At 40.5% G+C, this 17,169-nt stretch overlaps 1 protein-coding gene across 1 annotated transcript in view; it reads left to right on the top strand.

Annotated features, from left to right (window-relative positions):
• Positions 1–3,810: 3,810 nt before the first annotated feature.
• Positions 3,811–17,169, top strand: part of LOC147734749 (aldo-keto reductase family 1 member C1-like) — a 230,262-nt gene continuing 216,903 nt past the window's right edge. Inside the window, exon 1 of the mRNA XM_086953028.1 lies at positions 3,811–3,884. Within this exon, the coding sequence (XP_086809154.1) occupies positions 3,811–3,884 (74 nt within the window). The remainder of the gene's footprint in view (positions 3,885–17,169) is intronic.

Below are 17,169 nucleotides of genomic sequence, written 5' to 3'. Positions count from 1 at the left end.
TTTGACTTCCAATGGGTGGTCAGCTCTCTCTTTGCCAGTACTAACCCCAAGTCGATAAATTTACTAATAACTTTTGTCTTAGGAGTATGTGGGAACCAATGCAACAGACAACAACCAGGCGTCAATGCTACCTCTCTCTCCGTCACTGTGGTCAGTCCAGTCGTCACGCCTCTCCAGTATTCTCCCAGGCATGGGCACTCCCAAAACATATGTAAGAACCCTGCACCCTACAGGTTACATCTTGGACAGGTGGACAATGCCCCAAAGTACTAGTTGATTTTTCTCAGGTGTAAGGTAGGCCCTGTGCAGTACATAGAAGTGAATTAACTGAAAGCGTGCGTTCTTTGGCCGTTCCAGGCCCGTTCTAGTATCTCTCCCCATTGCTTCTTCCCAATGGCTTCCCCCAAGTCTGCTTCCTAATTTATTTCCCATGACCTTTTTTCCCCCCGCATAGGGAGTCAAAAAGTTTGAGGTACTCAGGAAATGGATGTTCTCCTCCGTCAGTCTGGCCATTAGGTTGTTAATGCCAGTTGAGGTTGTTAATGCCAGTTGTCTACTAGGTTGATACACATGCCCTCTGGGACATGGCCAGAAAGATCTTGGCAGAGCTCCCAGAAGAGTTCAGGACCTCTTTGGATAAACCATTCCTGATGGTCCAGATGCGGCCAGCTATATAATCTGAGCCGGTCTGGGTACTAGCGACTGTTTAGAATGAGCAGTCAACACTAGTATAGTCCTACATCAACATATGTGGTTGAGATCTATAAGCTCTTTTGGAGATGTGCAGGCATCCGTCATGGATATACCTTTTGATTGATCCGGCTTTTTGTCAAATAAGCTGATTCCACGATAGATTCGCCATTTTCTTCCATGGCGCGAGTCATTCACATCTGATGATGGTTCCTCCAGATCATACAACAGGGCTATGCTCTCTTGTTTCTTTTCAATCCATCACATCTTCTGAAAACATCAGAGGAGCACCTATCCTTTTTGCTGCAATCTCTATTGTCAAAAGGGACCATCGATAGGGTGCCGATCTTGGAGAGGGTGACAGGTTGTTAATCTCACTATTTACTCGTTCTGCAGAAGACTGGGGGCATTCGTCTTATTGTAGACCTTCGATCTGAATACCATCCTATTGAAGGACAAATTCTGAATAGTCACACTGGTCTAAATTCTGTCTTTCCTGGATCCGGGCAACTGGACCTGCAGCACAGGCATTTTCATGTGTCAATCCTATTGGGAAGCTCTCCTTCGGCCTTATCACCGTCCCTCAGGTGCTCACAAAAGTGATGTCAACAATTGTCATCCATGGAAGGTTGGAGATAACTGTTTTTCCCTAACTCAATGACTGGCTGTTGAAGGTGAACACGCCACAGTCAGTCACTGAACACCTCCAGGCAACAGTGAATCTATTGACATTGTTGGGGTTCTCAGTCAAAGTCAAAGTCACACCTGACTCCTACAAAGATGCTTCCTTTTATAGTAGCTTTTATGGACAGGGTGCAGTTTAGGGGAATTTCTTTCATCACAATGAGTCCAGGACATTCAGGCAATGACTGGATCTTATCACCACTATTGAGAAGGGGCAGTGTGTGTTCACAAAAAATGCTCTCTTTGGGAGACACATTAAGGCTAGACTGAAGCAGAAATCCAGTATGCCTTTCTGCCACTGTCTCTCCTGCTCCAAGATCAGATTGGTCCATCTGAGTGCTTGTTTATATCTCAGTTAGAGTTTCTAAACAGATATGTACTCTTTAGAGCCAGTCAATGTATTTCAACAAACACCTTGCTCCAGAAAATTACAAACTGTCTGCTCACCATAAAAATATACACACAAATCATAATGAGAAATCGTAAACAGACTCGGTTCTCAATAAATTAGGTAAGACTAGCAGTTATAAAAACATACTTTAACTTCATGAAATAACCGGCAATCACAAATATCCATAAAAATGAAAGCAGGACTTCACAGGAAATGCGTTGTTCATAACATGTTGACTGTCATTATAGTAGTTCATATTCACCTCTGTAGTGTCAGCACTTTCATTGTAGAAGAAGTCTTAGCATGTTTGGCCTGGGGCCTGCCCCTGTCGCATTGCACCTGCATCGACTGGTGGAAGTGGCCATCTGTCAAACATGACTGAAGAAACAAAGGGAGACACTCACAAATGCACTAAATGTTTCAAGGACTTGTTATTTATTCATATTTTAGAATGATTTCACTTTACTTTGTTTTTACTTTACTCTCATAATTATGTTTAAATACATGTTGGTATTTATTAAATAATTTCAAAAACGTTTGATTTTTTAATAATGTATTATTTAAATTATTTAAAATGGTTAAATGAACATTGAGGGACCGATTCCAATTCGGTAAAATCCTGTATGAAAAGCCGTAGGGAGCATTTTTCCCGTATGAATAGTATCCTCGGACGTCCCCGTACTTACGATGTAGTACGATGCGTACCCAATGCAGTTCTCCATCTGAATCATACCAAAGCCCGTATGACTCAATATTCCGTACGAATCGCATTCGGAACGCGCAGTACGCAATGTCCATGCGGATCGAAGCATCATTTTCCGACCCAGCAATTCGTCCAGTCAACACTCCGTGCAACTCTTTTTTTTTTGAGAGCTCAAAATGTCCGGAAAGCAGAATTCGACTCGAAGTGCGTGCAAAACGGACCCCCGGTCCGGGTTCATACACCCCATGTTCCATGGGGTACGGCTCGTACACCCCATTATCTTAGGGGTACGGTTCGTACACCAAATAATCGTAGGTGTACGAATCGCACCTCTACGATCATATGGTGTACAAACCATACCCCATGATCGTAGGTGTACGAACCGTACACCTCCGATCATGGGGTGTACGAACCGTACCCTATGTGATTGTGTGGCTCTCCGTACGAATTGCTCATACGCGACGTTTACCGTACAAATCGCGTACTCATTCCCCGGTCCGGATCGTACTTGTCGGCTCGGACGACATGTTTACGATTCATACGGTTCACTTTCAGGGTCTGTATCGTACGGATTTACCCTTGCTTTTCGTACAGTTCACAACGATTCGGACGTATTTTTTATTACGGATTGTACTACACAATTCGAACGGATTTCTACGATTAGTACGGAAACGGCTACAAATTCGAATCGTCATACGGATTTGTTTCCCGAATCGGAATCAACCCCTGAATATGTGTTTTGAGAGTTGTGTTAAAATATTCTTAAAAATTACATATTTATATATTGCTGGTGATTTTTAAAAGAATTATGTCAGTGGTTGTAATAATTTGTTTTATGGTATTCATGTTGCTAGATGAAATAAACGTCTTAAAATTAATTGCACCTTTTATTATAAATATTTTCTACATTCATTTAACCCGTGCACCAATGAGTCTTCAGGATCTTTTTCGTAATTTGTCCTTTAATGTCACACAAGCCAGAGCCAGATATCACAATTTATCTTTTCATTCTGGTGCAGAAATTGTCCAATTTTGCAGGATGCACATCAGAATATTGAGGTCAGAACTATAGTCCTACAAAAATATGGTGGCCATGCTGCTAGGGAATGCAAATGCAAGCCAAATATCAATTACCAAGATTTGTTGTTTCTTTGATTATTTTATTTTTTATGCTTCTCATTTATTTAGCCCTTGCATAATTTCATTTCTTTGGATTGGTAGGATACACTCACTTAATTTTCCTTTTCAAGAACCTATTAGATCCGACATTCTTCTGCCTTGGCTTTTCCACTGCAGGAAATAACCAGTTTTCCTTTTTTTTTTTACCAAGCACAGAGAGGACATGTCGCTCACCAAAGACTCCTACATCAAGCTGAGTGATGGGAACCATATTCCAGTCCTAGGCTTAGGCACCATGTGCTCTCAAAAAGTAGGTAACCCTCTTCATTATATTCTTTTTCATCAATTTGATGTTCCTTTTACTAAAAAGGTAATGCATTATTGCTAAATAACGATATTGAAATTGTTAGGTACCTGTCCAGACACATTCCTATGTTCCTCAGTCTATCCTGCTCAGATGCATTTGATTAAAGAGAAGAGGGTGCATCTAAGTATGTGTTGCAAGTTTGCCTTTCTCTGTCAAGTTTGGATTGCTGTTGTAGCAGTCAGACTGTCTACATGTGAGGTAATGAATTTTTTTGAAAGTTGGTATGTAGAACTGTAGTGTAGTTCCTATATTCCCAATAGGCTCTGCGCGGGTAATTAGATCTCTATCAAATATACTAAACTTAATTGTGAATGCCAGCTAACTCGGGGGTCACTAGAAACTTTCTCTAATTCACAAGAAGGGATTAGTTTCTGATAACTGCATAAACATGACAACTTTGTTTCCCTAGGACTGGAATAACTATCTTCAGAGTCTTGGAAACAATAGATAAGTATTTCACTCAATCAATTGTGCATGATTCGTTTGTACAGAGTTTGCAGAGAAATAGTGAGACAGGCGTTTTCAATAAAAGGTTTATTGAACAGTCTTCTTTCTCATGCAAAAGAGTTGTACTGCTACATTAGTCATTAGTCAAAATGCAAAGTATAATACGTACAGCGAGAATAGTTTTATAAAACAATACTGTAATAGCATTGTATGGTTTCTAAGCCATATGAAAATACATACATAAATAACACAGGATAAAATACTCAACTGGTGCTTCTAAAATACGCCTACCCCAATGTACCTAACCTAGGTCTAGTACGAGGGAAGAAGTAAGTATGGTCATTTGCATAGGTTTAATTTTTGCCAATAATCTACCAAAGGTTTCTCTAGGTTCTAATCAGCTTTATACCTTAGAGTGAAGGAGGTCTGGTATCTCCGTCTCTGGACTCGATTTCCCAACACCCCGCAAGGGGAGTCAGAAACACTGGAGCTGGATTTCTCAGCAGAGGAGGGCAACTTCCTGATCAGTGCATCAGCTGGAGAGTCGGCTTCCTTCGGCACTTGCTGTAGGGAGCTGCGTCGGGCAAGTAGGTGGTCGAACTGGTCTGAACCACTGTGTTTTGCCACAGCAAGTGAAAGTATATTTATACCTTGACGGTGTTTAGGAATGCCATGTTTGACGTAAAGACAGGCATATGAATGTCATGAATGAACCCCTAAGGAATAGATGTTCATTGTAAAACTAACTGAGTTCTTGGAGAAATCAATATTCAAGCAAGGGGAAGTCCCTAACGGCTTAAGCTGGTTTTCTAAGAAATCGTTGTGACGTTTGGTGAACGGATGGAAGTAGCCATGCTTGTTTTTGGGTTGCATGGGCTATGCCTAAATAAGGGCTTGATTTTTATGCCTATATAAGGGCAACGTTAATTGTACCTATATATAAGGGCATGAATCGGGAAAATTCATTCGAAATATAAAATGCCATACAACACCCACTCCACTTTCTTATGTACAACTTTACTAAGTTCTACACATGGTAAACATTTCTAAACATGATGTGTTAAAAACCCATCCAAAATACATAAAAATGCAATGGTACTGGTTGTACACAAAAGCGCATAGGTGCTGTACGCATTTAAAGCAATGTTTCATTCTAAGCATAAAGTTGACTTTGTAAATGCTGTCTGAATGAATCACAAAAATACTTTATGAATAAAAAGGTGCCAAAACCATTTCATGTCATATTATATATTGGCATGAGGACAAGATCATATATTGTCTCTGGAAGTTTTCAAAGAATTCTAGTTCTCTATCAACAGTTCTACTTTAAGCAGATTAGTTTGTGCAATAAAATTCGGAAAAATTAATAATCATGGAAAAAAAAAGTTCCAAAGTTAGAACTTTGTTTTGAAAAAATGAAGGTCGAATTCAGACTCTCTCAGCACACTGTGTGCCAAATCCTGAGTCAGTGTTATTGTTTGGAGAAAAAAATCAAATCTTCTAAGTCTGTAAAGAATTTGTCTACCATTGTAGGTGAAAGTTGGATTACCTCATTAGGAAGATCAACCGCACATAGATGTGAAGCACCGCCGTCAGCATTGGTCGCATTAACAATGTTTGAAGTGGATGATACCTGTGTGCCTGTTTCCTTCGTACCTCACCGTCAGCATTTTGCGTCTGTGAGATCTCAATGAATGCCGTCATCAGAAATGGTTTTAGGCCCGGATCTCTGTACTGGGGTGAATGTATGACATTGTTCTGCATTCTGTCCATCACCTGTTATTTTTGCATTTGTCACCCCGAGTGGGACGGGTATGCTCTGACGTGAGTCCTGTGCTCTCCATGCCACTGGAGTCAAGCTATCCAGGCTGATGAGGGCTGAAAGCCCGAAACCGGTCCTTGGATGCTTGTTTCCAGTCCAGGGAGGACCTGGCTTGGCAGTTTGGGCTGGACTGTTCCCATGGGGCACAGGGTCAAGACTGATTTGCATATGGCTGGGTTCAAACTAGAAAGGCATGGTGAGCAGAAAAGCAATGGATTTAGGCCCGGATCTCTGTACTGGGTAGAATGTATGACATTGTTCTACAATCTGTCCATCACCTGTTATTTTTGCATTTGTCACCCCGAGTGGGACGGGTATGCTCAGACGTGAGTCCCGTGCTCTCCATGCCACTGGAGTTAAGCTATCCAGGCTGATGAGGGCTGAAAGCCCAAAACCAGTCCTTGGATGCTTGTTTCCAGTCCAGGGAGGACCTGGCTTGGCAGTTCGGGCTGGACTGTTCCCATGGGGCACAGGGTCAAGACTGATTTGCATATGGCTGGGTTCAAACTGGAAAGGCATGGTGAGCAAAAAAACAATTGATTTAGGCCCAGATCTCTGTACTGGGGTGAATGTATGACATTGTTCTGCATTCTGTCCATCACCTGTTATTTTTGCATTTGTCACCCCGAGTGGGACAGGTATGCTCAGACGTGAGTCCCGTGCTCTCCATGCCACTGGAGTCAAGCTATCCAGGCTGATGAGGGCTGAAAGCCCGAAACCGGTCCTTGGATGCTTGTTTCCAGTCCAGGGAGGACCTGGCTTGGCAGTTCGGGCTGGACTGTTCCCATGGGGCACAGGGTCAAGACTGATTTGCATATGGCTGGGTTCAAAGTGGAAAGGCATGGTGAGCAAAAAAACGATGGATTTAGGCCCAGATCTCTGTACTGTGGTGAATGTATGACATTGTTCTGCATTCTGTCCATCACCTGTTATTTTTGCAATCATCAGAATTGGTAGCCGCTGGGGACAACACAGTGCATGGGCCTTTACTGCTTCAAGCAATTTATCAACATCCGTTGGCATGACTGATGGGAGTGTGAGTCATGTGTCTAACACGCATTCTTCTCTGCATAGCAGGCAGCGTAGAACAGGTAATCTTGCCAAATTGGTCTGAATGACAGAAACCTTGTGGTATTCAATTCGCTTAGACGAGGTAGTGCCAAAATTTGGGCGATGCACTCATGATACTTCATCGCCAGTACAGTTGTCTCCATGGTGAACTGGGCGTCGCTTTTGGATAGACTTGCCATATTGCAGCAGTAGGAGCAAAAATAGTATCCCTTCAGCGAGTCCCAAAATGAGAGGCAAAACACCAAACACAGAGTGCGCCAAGTTTGGAAATATTCCTAGGACTGCTTCAAATGGTGCTCACAGTCCCAAAAATACTGTTTAAAATACATGTACAATACCACTCGTATCAGACGTGTTTAAGATACGACTTACCATTTCCGAAAAATGTATAGTGCAATTTGTAGTTAGGAGGGCTTGTATCTCTGCAGAAGTCCTTGCGCCTTGCAGATCATAGGTCTCTTTAACCGAGGTCAGTGGCACAGTTTTCTGTAAAAGAATGGCATTCATTCTGCTTAAAGTATCAATTCGTATAGAAGAGATCTACAGTGAAGGCCTTAACAGCGACTCCCGGTCTGTCTTGGTTTTGGAAACAATATCTGCATACAGCAAGTGACCCTGGCTGACACAGTTACTAGATAGGGTAAACCTGGCAACATGCCACAGCAGCTGTGATCGTTCAACATGAGGTAACTTCCATTAGAAAGCTGTCCAAAAATTGGATCAATCACCACAGCTGGTGAACCTTGCAGGTGACAGGATAAGTTGTTAGAGGAACCATTGCAGGCCCCGTGTAAATTAATTCCCTGACAAAGGAGAAAACCGCATAGTGCGTTTTCACAATTTTTACCACTAAGAAACACTTCTTTTACCCTACTCCAACATCTGTTGGTGTATGGTAATTCCAAGGACGTCTTGATATATTCTTTACCCAACCTTTCATATGTGCCTGCTGGTATATGTTTTAGGCAATATTGAAAATGGAAAATTGTAACAGGCAGAGTGATTGTTCCATGTATAATCTATTCTGTGGCTGGCTTTTCAGCGAGAGTTAATGGCAATCTTTCCAGTTTTTCAATGCTCAGCACCGTATAGTCTGCTCCCCTCTGTGCCAGTTTGATCTGTTTATCAGTGAGATTGAATTCTGAAAACAGTGACCTAGTATTGATTAAACACCACAGCAAATAGCCTGAACTAAGGTTTTGTAACATCCACCCTAATAGCATGTTAGAACGTAACTGCGACTGACCATGTTGCAACATGACCAAGTCTTGTTCCATGATGTCTATGGCAGAGGATACTATGCTGTCCAAAGAATATATCCTGGACAACAGAGTCGTTAACCCATTGTCAACTACAGAGAGAGTTTTCGCTAAATTAACAAAATCAATTTCTTGTATTCTTTCTGCAGTCTCTGCGTGCGTAATCTTCCATGCTTCATTATAAGCAGCATAGATACCGGCATATATAAAATGTTTATGATGTGGTTTTCTTGGTCCTTGCAGGAATTCCCTAAGATCAGCGCCATTGTTAAGTAAAGATAAGTGTTGTATTACATCCTTGAGTGTAGATCTATGTAACCATTCAAGGCACAGTTTCCCTACACTGTATGTTGTTACTATTCCTGCATGTTGTCTCTGAACATATCTTGGATCTGGCCTAGTGAATGTGAACCCCGTGTTTTATTCAGGAATCTATCCGGACAGTTGTTTGTGTCTGTGGGCCAGATTAACCATTTTTTCCAATCTGGATCTGTTCTGTTGTGATGCAAAATAGGATGCACGTCGACCTCCCCCTCTGAAGTGTTATTGCTGTCAGGTTTAGGTGTAGGTATGGACGGATTGTTTACGTCTTTTATCTTGGCTAACCCAAGACAAGATGTCTGTTGGACAGTGTCATTTAAAAACATAATTTGCTTTGGAATGATACAGGCTCTAAATGAAGCTTCTATCCCCTGCACTTGCCAATCTTTTGTGCCCCAGACAGTTTTTGTCTCAATGTTGTCTTTACAAAAGTCAAAACCTAGTGAAGCCAGCTGAGCATAAAAGGCTGTAGAATACATTTGCTTGGGGTTTGTCAACATACTTTTCATTCCTGTCTTATTAACATTTTAAAGTAAAATGATTCTGGATTGGAAATATTAAAACCTGGAAAGTATTGAAATGTTCCCAAAAATGTTTTTGAGCTACCCTTTGGTGGCGTAGGACAATGTTCCCATTGGTTATACATAAGTACATTTCTAGGGTTTGCAGATTTGTGCGATAAATGATTACCATAGTGATTATAACAATACATTTGTTCATAATCTGATGAACCTTCTAAGTATTCATTATTTGTAAATACAGCAGACATTTCTAAGTCTGACATCAATTATTAACAGTCTTGAAGTCCCAATCATCAGAAAAGGTACTAGAGGAAACAAAGTCATTCAAGGAAATCTTGAACTGGTGTAGAATCTTCAACAGCTCCGATGGGCCAAAAATGTCATAGTCAGTTCTGTCCCAAGCTATACCACCAGGTATAGGAACGGCTGTGATGTTCACTGTTGACAAGTCTCTTTGTTCACAATGGGATGATTTGTATGGCTTGAGTAGTAAGTTGATGTTCTTACTTGCTGTGTCCTTTTTAACATATCTTCCATTTATCAGCATTCCCGAAGTAATTTCCAGAGTCAACCAAAGTAGAAGAAAAAACACACCCAATCCAATCCATGGTGAAACCAGATAAGTCTTTTCCAAGAGAGGAACAAGGTCTGTTGCTTGTTCTTTCAAAGTTCTTTTTACTGGTGTCGTTTCAGGCTCGTGTGGATCCTCGGAAAACGTATCAAAGTTAATGAAATAGCCAGAGGCAGTTCTGTCAATTGTTGGGATTGCATCAGGATTCGTTGAAATCATTCGTTGAAATCATCAGGATTCGTTGAAATCACTTGATACATTTGTGTAGTCTGATGCTACTTCCTTGTAGACTGGTGTTTCTTGACAAACTGTTATTTGGGTCTCAAGAGGTTCCATAGCTTTGTTGCTTTGTCCTTCATTTCGCACTGCAGATTCTTCAAAGGTGAGCAGTCTCTAAGTTTCATCCTCTTGGATAGTAGCCAGATTAGGGCTTCTGCTACATTGGAGGAGTCCACTTGGCCTACTGCTTATGATCGGCCGCATGATGTGGTTTGACCAGGTCGATGGACAGGAACCTGTTCTCCTTTTTACCAGCAAGGGGCGGCAGTAATACTGTTCTTGATCCGTGGATTGCTAGGACAGGTACTGTTTGTCTGGGGCGATCGGTTTCTCTTCAGTGGTGGTTGGCTTCAAGAACACGTTTCTTTGTTTCGTTCTTCTTTCATATAAGTCTTGTAAAACAGCCAAACGGTCTTTGATATCACTGTGTTTCTGGTCTACCACTGAAGTCTGACAATCGAGATCCGATACTAACATTCTGGTCCCAAAAAGGACTTCATATGGAGTGAAACCCCCTAGAGAACTTCTTGGCAGATTGTTAAGACTACGTTGGACACTTATTATTGGTTTGGCCCACCGAGCCTAATACCCTAGCTGTTATAGATTGCTTTATGTCCCGTTTTTTTCTCTCCACTACCGAATTTCCCTCAGGATGAAATGGACTAGAGTACCGCAATGCAACACCCAATTTGACTATGGCCTCCTTGTAAGCTCGAGACATAAACGCAAGACCCTTGTCAGAATGTAGTGTGCCGACTGCGTATGTGACGATAAAGACTCGCAAATCTTTTAAAACAGTTTGAGCGTCAGCCAAGCACTGAGGCCACATTCAAATGAATCTTGAACATGAATCCACTGCGACCATGATATATTTATAGTTACCATCCCTCTGTAACGAACCGCAGTGGTCCAGGTAAATGCACGCAAATGCTTTATCTGAAATTAACAGGGGCATCTGCACAGGACGTTTCACAGTAGAGACTTTCATCTTTTGACATATTTCACATTCCAAAACATAGTTTCTGGTTTGTTTCCTCATGTGCGGCTACCAGTATCTCTGTTTTAATAATGACACTGTGGCGGAAACAACTGCATGAGCAGAGGTGAGCCCTTCATGTGCTGCTAAGATTATTCCTATTCTATGTTCCATGTTTGGAATTACTCTATTCCCCACTCCAAGGAATCGAGCAAAAGGAACATTATTTGCATCAGTTATGTATGAGTATTTGAGTGGAAACCCGTTTGGTAATGTTTTACCACTGTCTTGGCTTGAAGCATTGACAGCTTGCATTATTACGCTGTCTATTTTCGTTTTTGAATGAGTGATTGCAGCTACGGAAGCCGTTTGCACAGCTGCCTTCGCGGATTCATCAGTCAATGAATTCACTGCAACGTGAACACCATCATGTTGATTACTCAGCGTATGTATCACAAGAGTGTTTTGTAGTCCTTGTCGTAACTGAAATACTTGTTCCCAAAGCAACTTATGTTTATGTTTTTGAGATTTTTATTGCGCACAAATACCCGAGGGTGTGCCACCTTTTGCATCTTTGTAACCGTTTTGAATCCAGTTTTGCAAGTATTCATTGTAAGATTGAACACAATAATACGAATTGCGCACTGTAAGTGTGGGGAATTCGCGGTCCGTATTCTCAAGCGCCATCTTGAATACGTGTAGTTCAGTTCACTGAGCTGTACAATCTCCAAGAGACTGAGTTTTAGTGCCCATTGGTCGGAATTTGCCATCGCGCCAACGACCTTTAACGATCGCACATGCCGCACTATAAGCTTGTTTACCCTCCGTAGTGGGTTGAGCTGATCCGTCAGTATAAATTATACATTCATACTGTTCTAGAGGCAGAATTTCAGTAGGCAGAGGACATTCTTGTTCGTATTGTAGAAATGCTTGTGTTTTCAAATGTGGATCAAAAACGTATTCAACGTCTGTTGCAGCATGAGAAATAATCCGTTGTATCCATCTTGGATGTAAAGCTTTAGCATTTGGAATGCTCGCACTTGTCACTACCTTTAAGGCAGGTATAGGTGTAACAACCATAATTTGTCTACCCTGTGCGAGGGCTCTCTCTTTTGCTACTGAAGTTTGAACCGCTGTCAGAATTTTTTCTGTTGAAGTAAATTTCATTTCTGCGTGTGTGTACATATGATTTGTAAGATATTGGTACTTTATCACCTTCGTTAAAAGTTAAGTAGGTAAATCCGCATTGTCCTGGAATGATTCGGATCACTAAGTTGCGTATGTTTGTGCAAATGTTTTGTTGCTAACATGTCTGTTTGGAGTGAACACAACATTTCTGTGTGTTTTTGTGTCTAATTAACTGTTTTGAAATCAGGTTTGATTAATTGGTAGGGAGGTGTAACCCTTTCTGCGTAATTTAGAATGTAAGTGCTTCCGAAATTCAAGAATTCTAAAATCGACTGTAAGTTTTTCAGCGTTTTTTAGAGGTTGGAGCAGCGCACATTTCTCCAGAAAGTTAGCTGCTAGGTTTTTGCCTTCACTTGAAAGATCATATCCTAGAAAGAGGACGTTTAAATGGGCAATTCTAGATTTTTTTAATTGAATTTTTACCCTTCAGAAGCGAATCCCAATATAATGGTGTTCACTCTGTTCAAGTGCCTATCCAAGTCATCATCTGTCAGATAGATGTCATCGACATATGATAATGCTTCATCATCATAGGTTTGTAGTAAGTCTGTTACCCTTGCTGAGAATAACCCAGGATTATTCTTGAATCTCTGTGGGTGATGACAGAAGTGACGCTGTGTCCTCATAAATGAGAAAGCGGTCAAATACCTACTTTCTGGTGCAATGTTTTGACAGAAGAAACCATTAGAAATATCTAATGTGGTGTTGTATTTTCTACGCACAATGTTATTAATTAATGTTGAACTATGTGCATTTTGTGCTGCACAAGTTTTGCAACAAGAGTTTAGATGTCTGTAATCCAACACTAGACAATATTTAGAGTCTGGTTTGAAGACAGGAAACAAAGCATTGTTCATTGATGAGGTGCAGGTTGCAATCACCCCTTGGTATTCAAGTTGATCTAATATCTCCCTGACTTGTTTTTTAGCTTCTTGCTTAACTGGGTACTGCCTTTGTGCAGTTGGTTGATTTTCCAACTGGATTTTATGGTGAGGAGAATTCTCATCCCATCCTACGTGATTTTTATATAATGCAGGAGCCTGGGCTACTGCCGATTTCCTGGCATAGGTATATTTGAAATGAATTGGAATGTGGTTAGAGAAGGCTGGCATAAAGATGTCTTCGCCATGTGGGCACTCCCTTACAAATTCTGGTGGCCAGTCTTGTTCAGCTAGAATAATGTCATAACCCTTAGAATGTCGAGCCCAAAAGAGTGCTCTCACTTTTCTTGATATGTCCCCCTCCCTCCGGAGTGTTATTTCATATAACATATGTGGACAACTAACCCTGGTATCTGCAGTTTCAACCTGAATTAATTAATTCAAGTCCACTGTCTCCAGATGATCCTTCAAGTTCTTGCGAGCTATGGTGACTTCTGCTGCGCTGTCCAACATTGTCTGAGCCATTCCCCGTTCTGGAGTTGTGTCCTCAATATCCTCAGCATGTCTGATTTTTAGACCTGCTACCTTCTTTTTGGTGAATTGAGGTTTCTTGTTTTTCTGAACGTGTTGATCGTCTTTGGACTTCACACGTTCTTCCTTGTTTTCTGACCGTCCTCTTCTTTTGGATTTCTATGATGAAGTCTGAAAGGTACGAGAGGAGCGTGTATCAGTGTCTTGATATCTTTCAGGTTTTCTCAAATTATCCCTATTCCTCAGGTTATACCTCCTTTCAAAGGGCTCCTTTTGAGGAGACCTACCTCTGGATTGACAACGCTTCTCTTTAGAAGTTTGTTTGGTGTTCTCCCACCTCTTTTTAATAGGAGTAGGAGTGTTTTTAGTAAAGACCTTTAACTTTGAGTGTTTTTAGTAAAGACCTTTAACTGTGTCATTCTATTAAATTGTGTATATTACTAAGTAATTGTTCATCCGACATTGATTCAATGTCTGGGTCAGGTCTGTAGTTGGCTAAAGCTAGCCATGTTGCTCCTGGTCTACCTAGTGGACCGAGCCTGGTAATGTGATTTATATGTTTTAGGGCGCCTTTAAACCAGAGCGCATGCTCTTGGTAAGTTAGTGGAATTTCTATATCCTCGAAAGGAATGTATTCCGTTGGTGGTTCATCTTCTTTGTAGAAGTGAAACACATGTGTTCTTGGGTCTGCTTCAGGGAAGATTATCCATGAATAGAATGCCTTTGTCTGATGATATTCATGGGCCTCTATCACAAAAACTGCCCTACCACCTTCTTGCTGATAGGCCATTTTTTATAAGTTTTATAGTGATGGTTTTCCTTAAATTTAGAGGTATGCTTATGGCATCCTCTTCAGTTTCTTGGAAACCTGAAATGTTAAGAGCTGCATTGGCTGGATCAGCCACAGCTTCACCGCTCTCTGTGTTGTTGCAGTTATTCAACATTTTGCTGACTGGACGTTTGTAGAGAAAGTTTCAAGGAAACAAAGATAAGGTGCACAATATTTTGGAACTCTGTATCCTTCAACGTTGAACAAACCAAAAAGTTAATACATAGGATTTTGGTCCTACCCAACTATGGCGGATATTATCCCTTTACCCACTCCTGACGTCTATTGGAGTATTTACGGAAAAAGGGTCCTTGAGAAAAGCACGACTGAGTTACTTTAGTATTTAGCGTTAAATCAGTGCCTTACCAAATGTTGGACGCCATTTAGTGTAGTTCCTATATTTCCAATAGGTTCTGCGCATTGGAATAATATATCGTATAGATATGACATAGGACTTAGGTAGAAATAGTCAATTTTGTTTTATAGTTTAGAACACTTTTCCTTCTGATGCATTTTTTATTGAGTTGAAATAGTATCTGTTTCTACAATACCATCCTACACTTTCAAAACTGCTGTACCAAATTGGAGTTAGAATATTATTTGATACCCCTACACCATCCAAGACTTTACCCACTGCTGCACCTACCTGGAGTTAGAAAAGTAATTGATAACCCTACACCATCCTAAACTTTCCCTACTGCTGCACCTACCTGGAGTTAGAATAGTAATTGATACCCCTACACCATCCCACACTTTCCCTACTGCTGCACCTACCTGGAGTTTGAATAGAAATTGATACCCCTACACCATCCCAGACTTTCATTACTGCTGCACCTACCTGGAGTTAGAATAGAAAATGATACTACTACACCATCCTAAAATTTTCATACTGTTGCAACTACCTGGAGTTAGATTAGTATTTGATACCCCTACACCATCCAAGACGTTCCCTACTGTTGCACCTACCTGGAGTTAGAATAGAAAATAATACCCCTTTACCATCCTACACTTTTCCTACTGCTGCACCTACCTGGAGTTAGAATAGAAAATAATACCCCTTTACCATCCCACACTTTCCCTACTGCTGCACCTTCCAGGAGTTAGAATAGTAATTCTTACCCCTACAACATCCCACAGTTTCTTGAATGCTGCACCTTCATGGAGTAAGAATAGTATTTGTTACCATGACACTATTCCACACTTTTCCTACTGCTGCCCCTTGCTGGAGTTAGAATATTTATTCTTACCCCTACACCATTTCACACTTGACTTACTGCTGCACCTTCATGGACTTCTCTAAATTATTTTTATCTCTACACTTTTTATTCTTTATGAATCTTTTCTTCATTGATGACTAAATTTTAAAGATGCAGTTATGTTAATAATAAAATATTTACCTTCTTTAAAAGTCGACGTTTCAATTTTCAAAGTAGAAAGTATTTTTTCATTTTCTCAAAATAGAATTTCTCTGTGAAAATCCGATTAAATATATGTGGATTAAAAAATTTATTTTCGTTTTATTTGTTTAGAATTGTAATTTTTTTTAAAATCGAAAAGTACCTTCAAATTATTCTTGGTATATTTGAAATGAATTGGAATGTGGTTAGAGAAGGCTGGCATAAAGATGTCTTCGCCATGTGGGCACTCCCTTACAAATTCTGGTGGCCAGTCTTGTTCAGCTAGAATAATGTCATAACCCTTAGAATGTCGAGCCCAAAAGAGTGCTCTCACTTTTCTTGATATGTCCCCCTCCCTCCGGAGTGTTATTTCATATAACATATGTGGACAACTAACCCTGGTATCTGCAGTTTCAACCTGAATTAATTAATTCAAGTCCACTGTCTCCAGATGATCCTTCAAGTTCTTGCGAGCTATGGTGACTTCTGCTGCGCTGTCCAACATTGTCTGAGCCATTCCCCGTTCTGGAGTTGTGTCCTCAATATCCTCAGCATGTCTGATTTTTAGACCTGCTACCTTCTTTTTGGTGAATTGAGGTTTCTTGTTTTTCTGAAAGTGTTGATCGTCTTTGGACTTCACACGTTCTTCCTTGTTTTCTGACCGTCCTCTTCTTTTGGATTTCTGTGATGAAGTCTGAAAGGTACGAGAGGAGCGTGTATCAGTGTCTTGATATCTTTCAGGTTTTCTCAAATTATCCCTATTCCTCAGGTTATACCTCCTTTCAAAGGGCTCCTTTTGAAGAGGAGTGTTGCTTCTGTAGCAAAATCCAATTTATTTAAACTGGGCTTTTTCGTCGCTGTTTATAGTAGTTCGACTAATAAAAAAAATGTAACATTTTGTGATGTGTGTTTATTTCATTGAAAATAATTTCAAATAATAGGCAATTTTAATTAGATTTTAGTCTGCTTTAAATATGTAGGGCTTTTAATTTATGGATATATGTATCCATAATTATAGTAATATCTTGGTGCTATATTATTTTATTTAAATAGGAAAAACAAATTTATTAGGGGCAGCGTTTTAATTGTTTCAGAAAACATTTCTGACATTAGTTTTACTAA

Source organism: Lissotriton vulgaris, chromosome 1_2 (assembly GCF_964263255.1).
Source record: "Lissotriton vulgaris chromosome 1_2, aLisVul1.2, whole genome shotgun sequence".
Lineage (NCBI taxonomy): Eukaryota > Metazoa > Chordata > Amphibia > Caudata > Salamandridae > Lissotriton > Lissotriton vulgaris.
The sequence above is the reverse complement of the archived record's forward strand: the minus strand, read 5'-3'. Positions and strand labels throughout refer to the sequence as shown.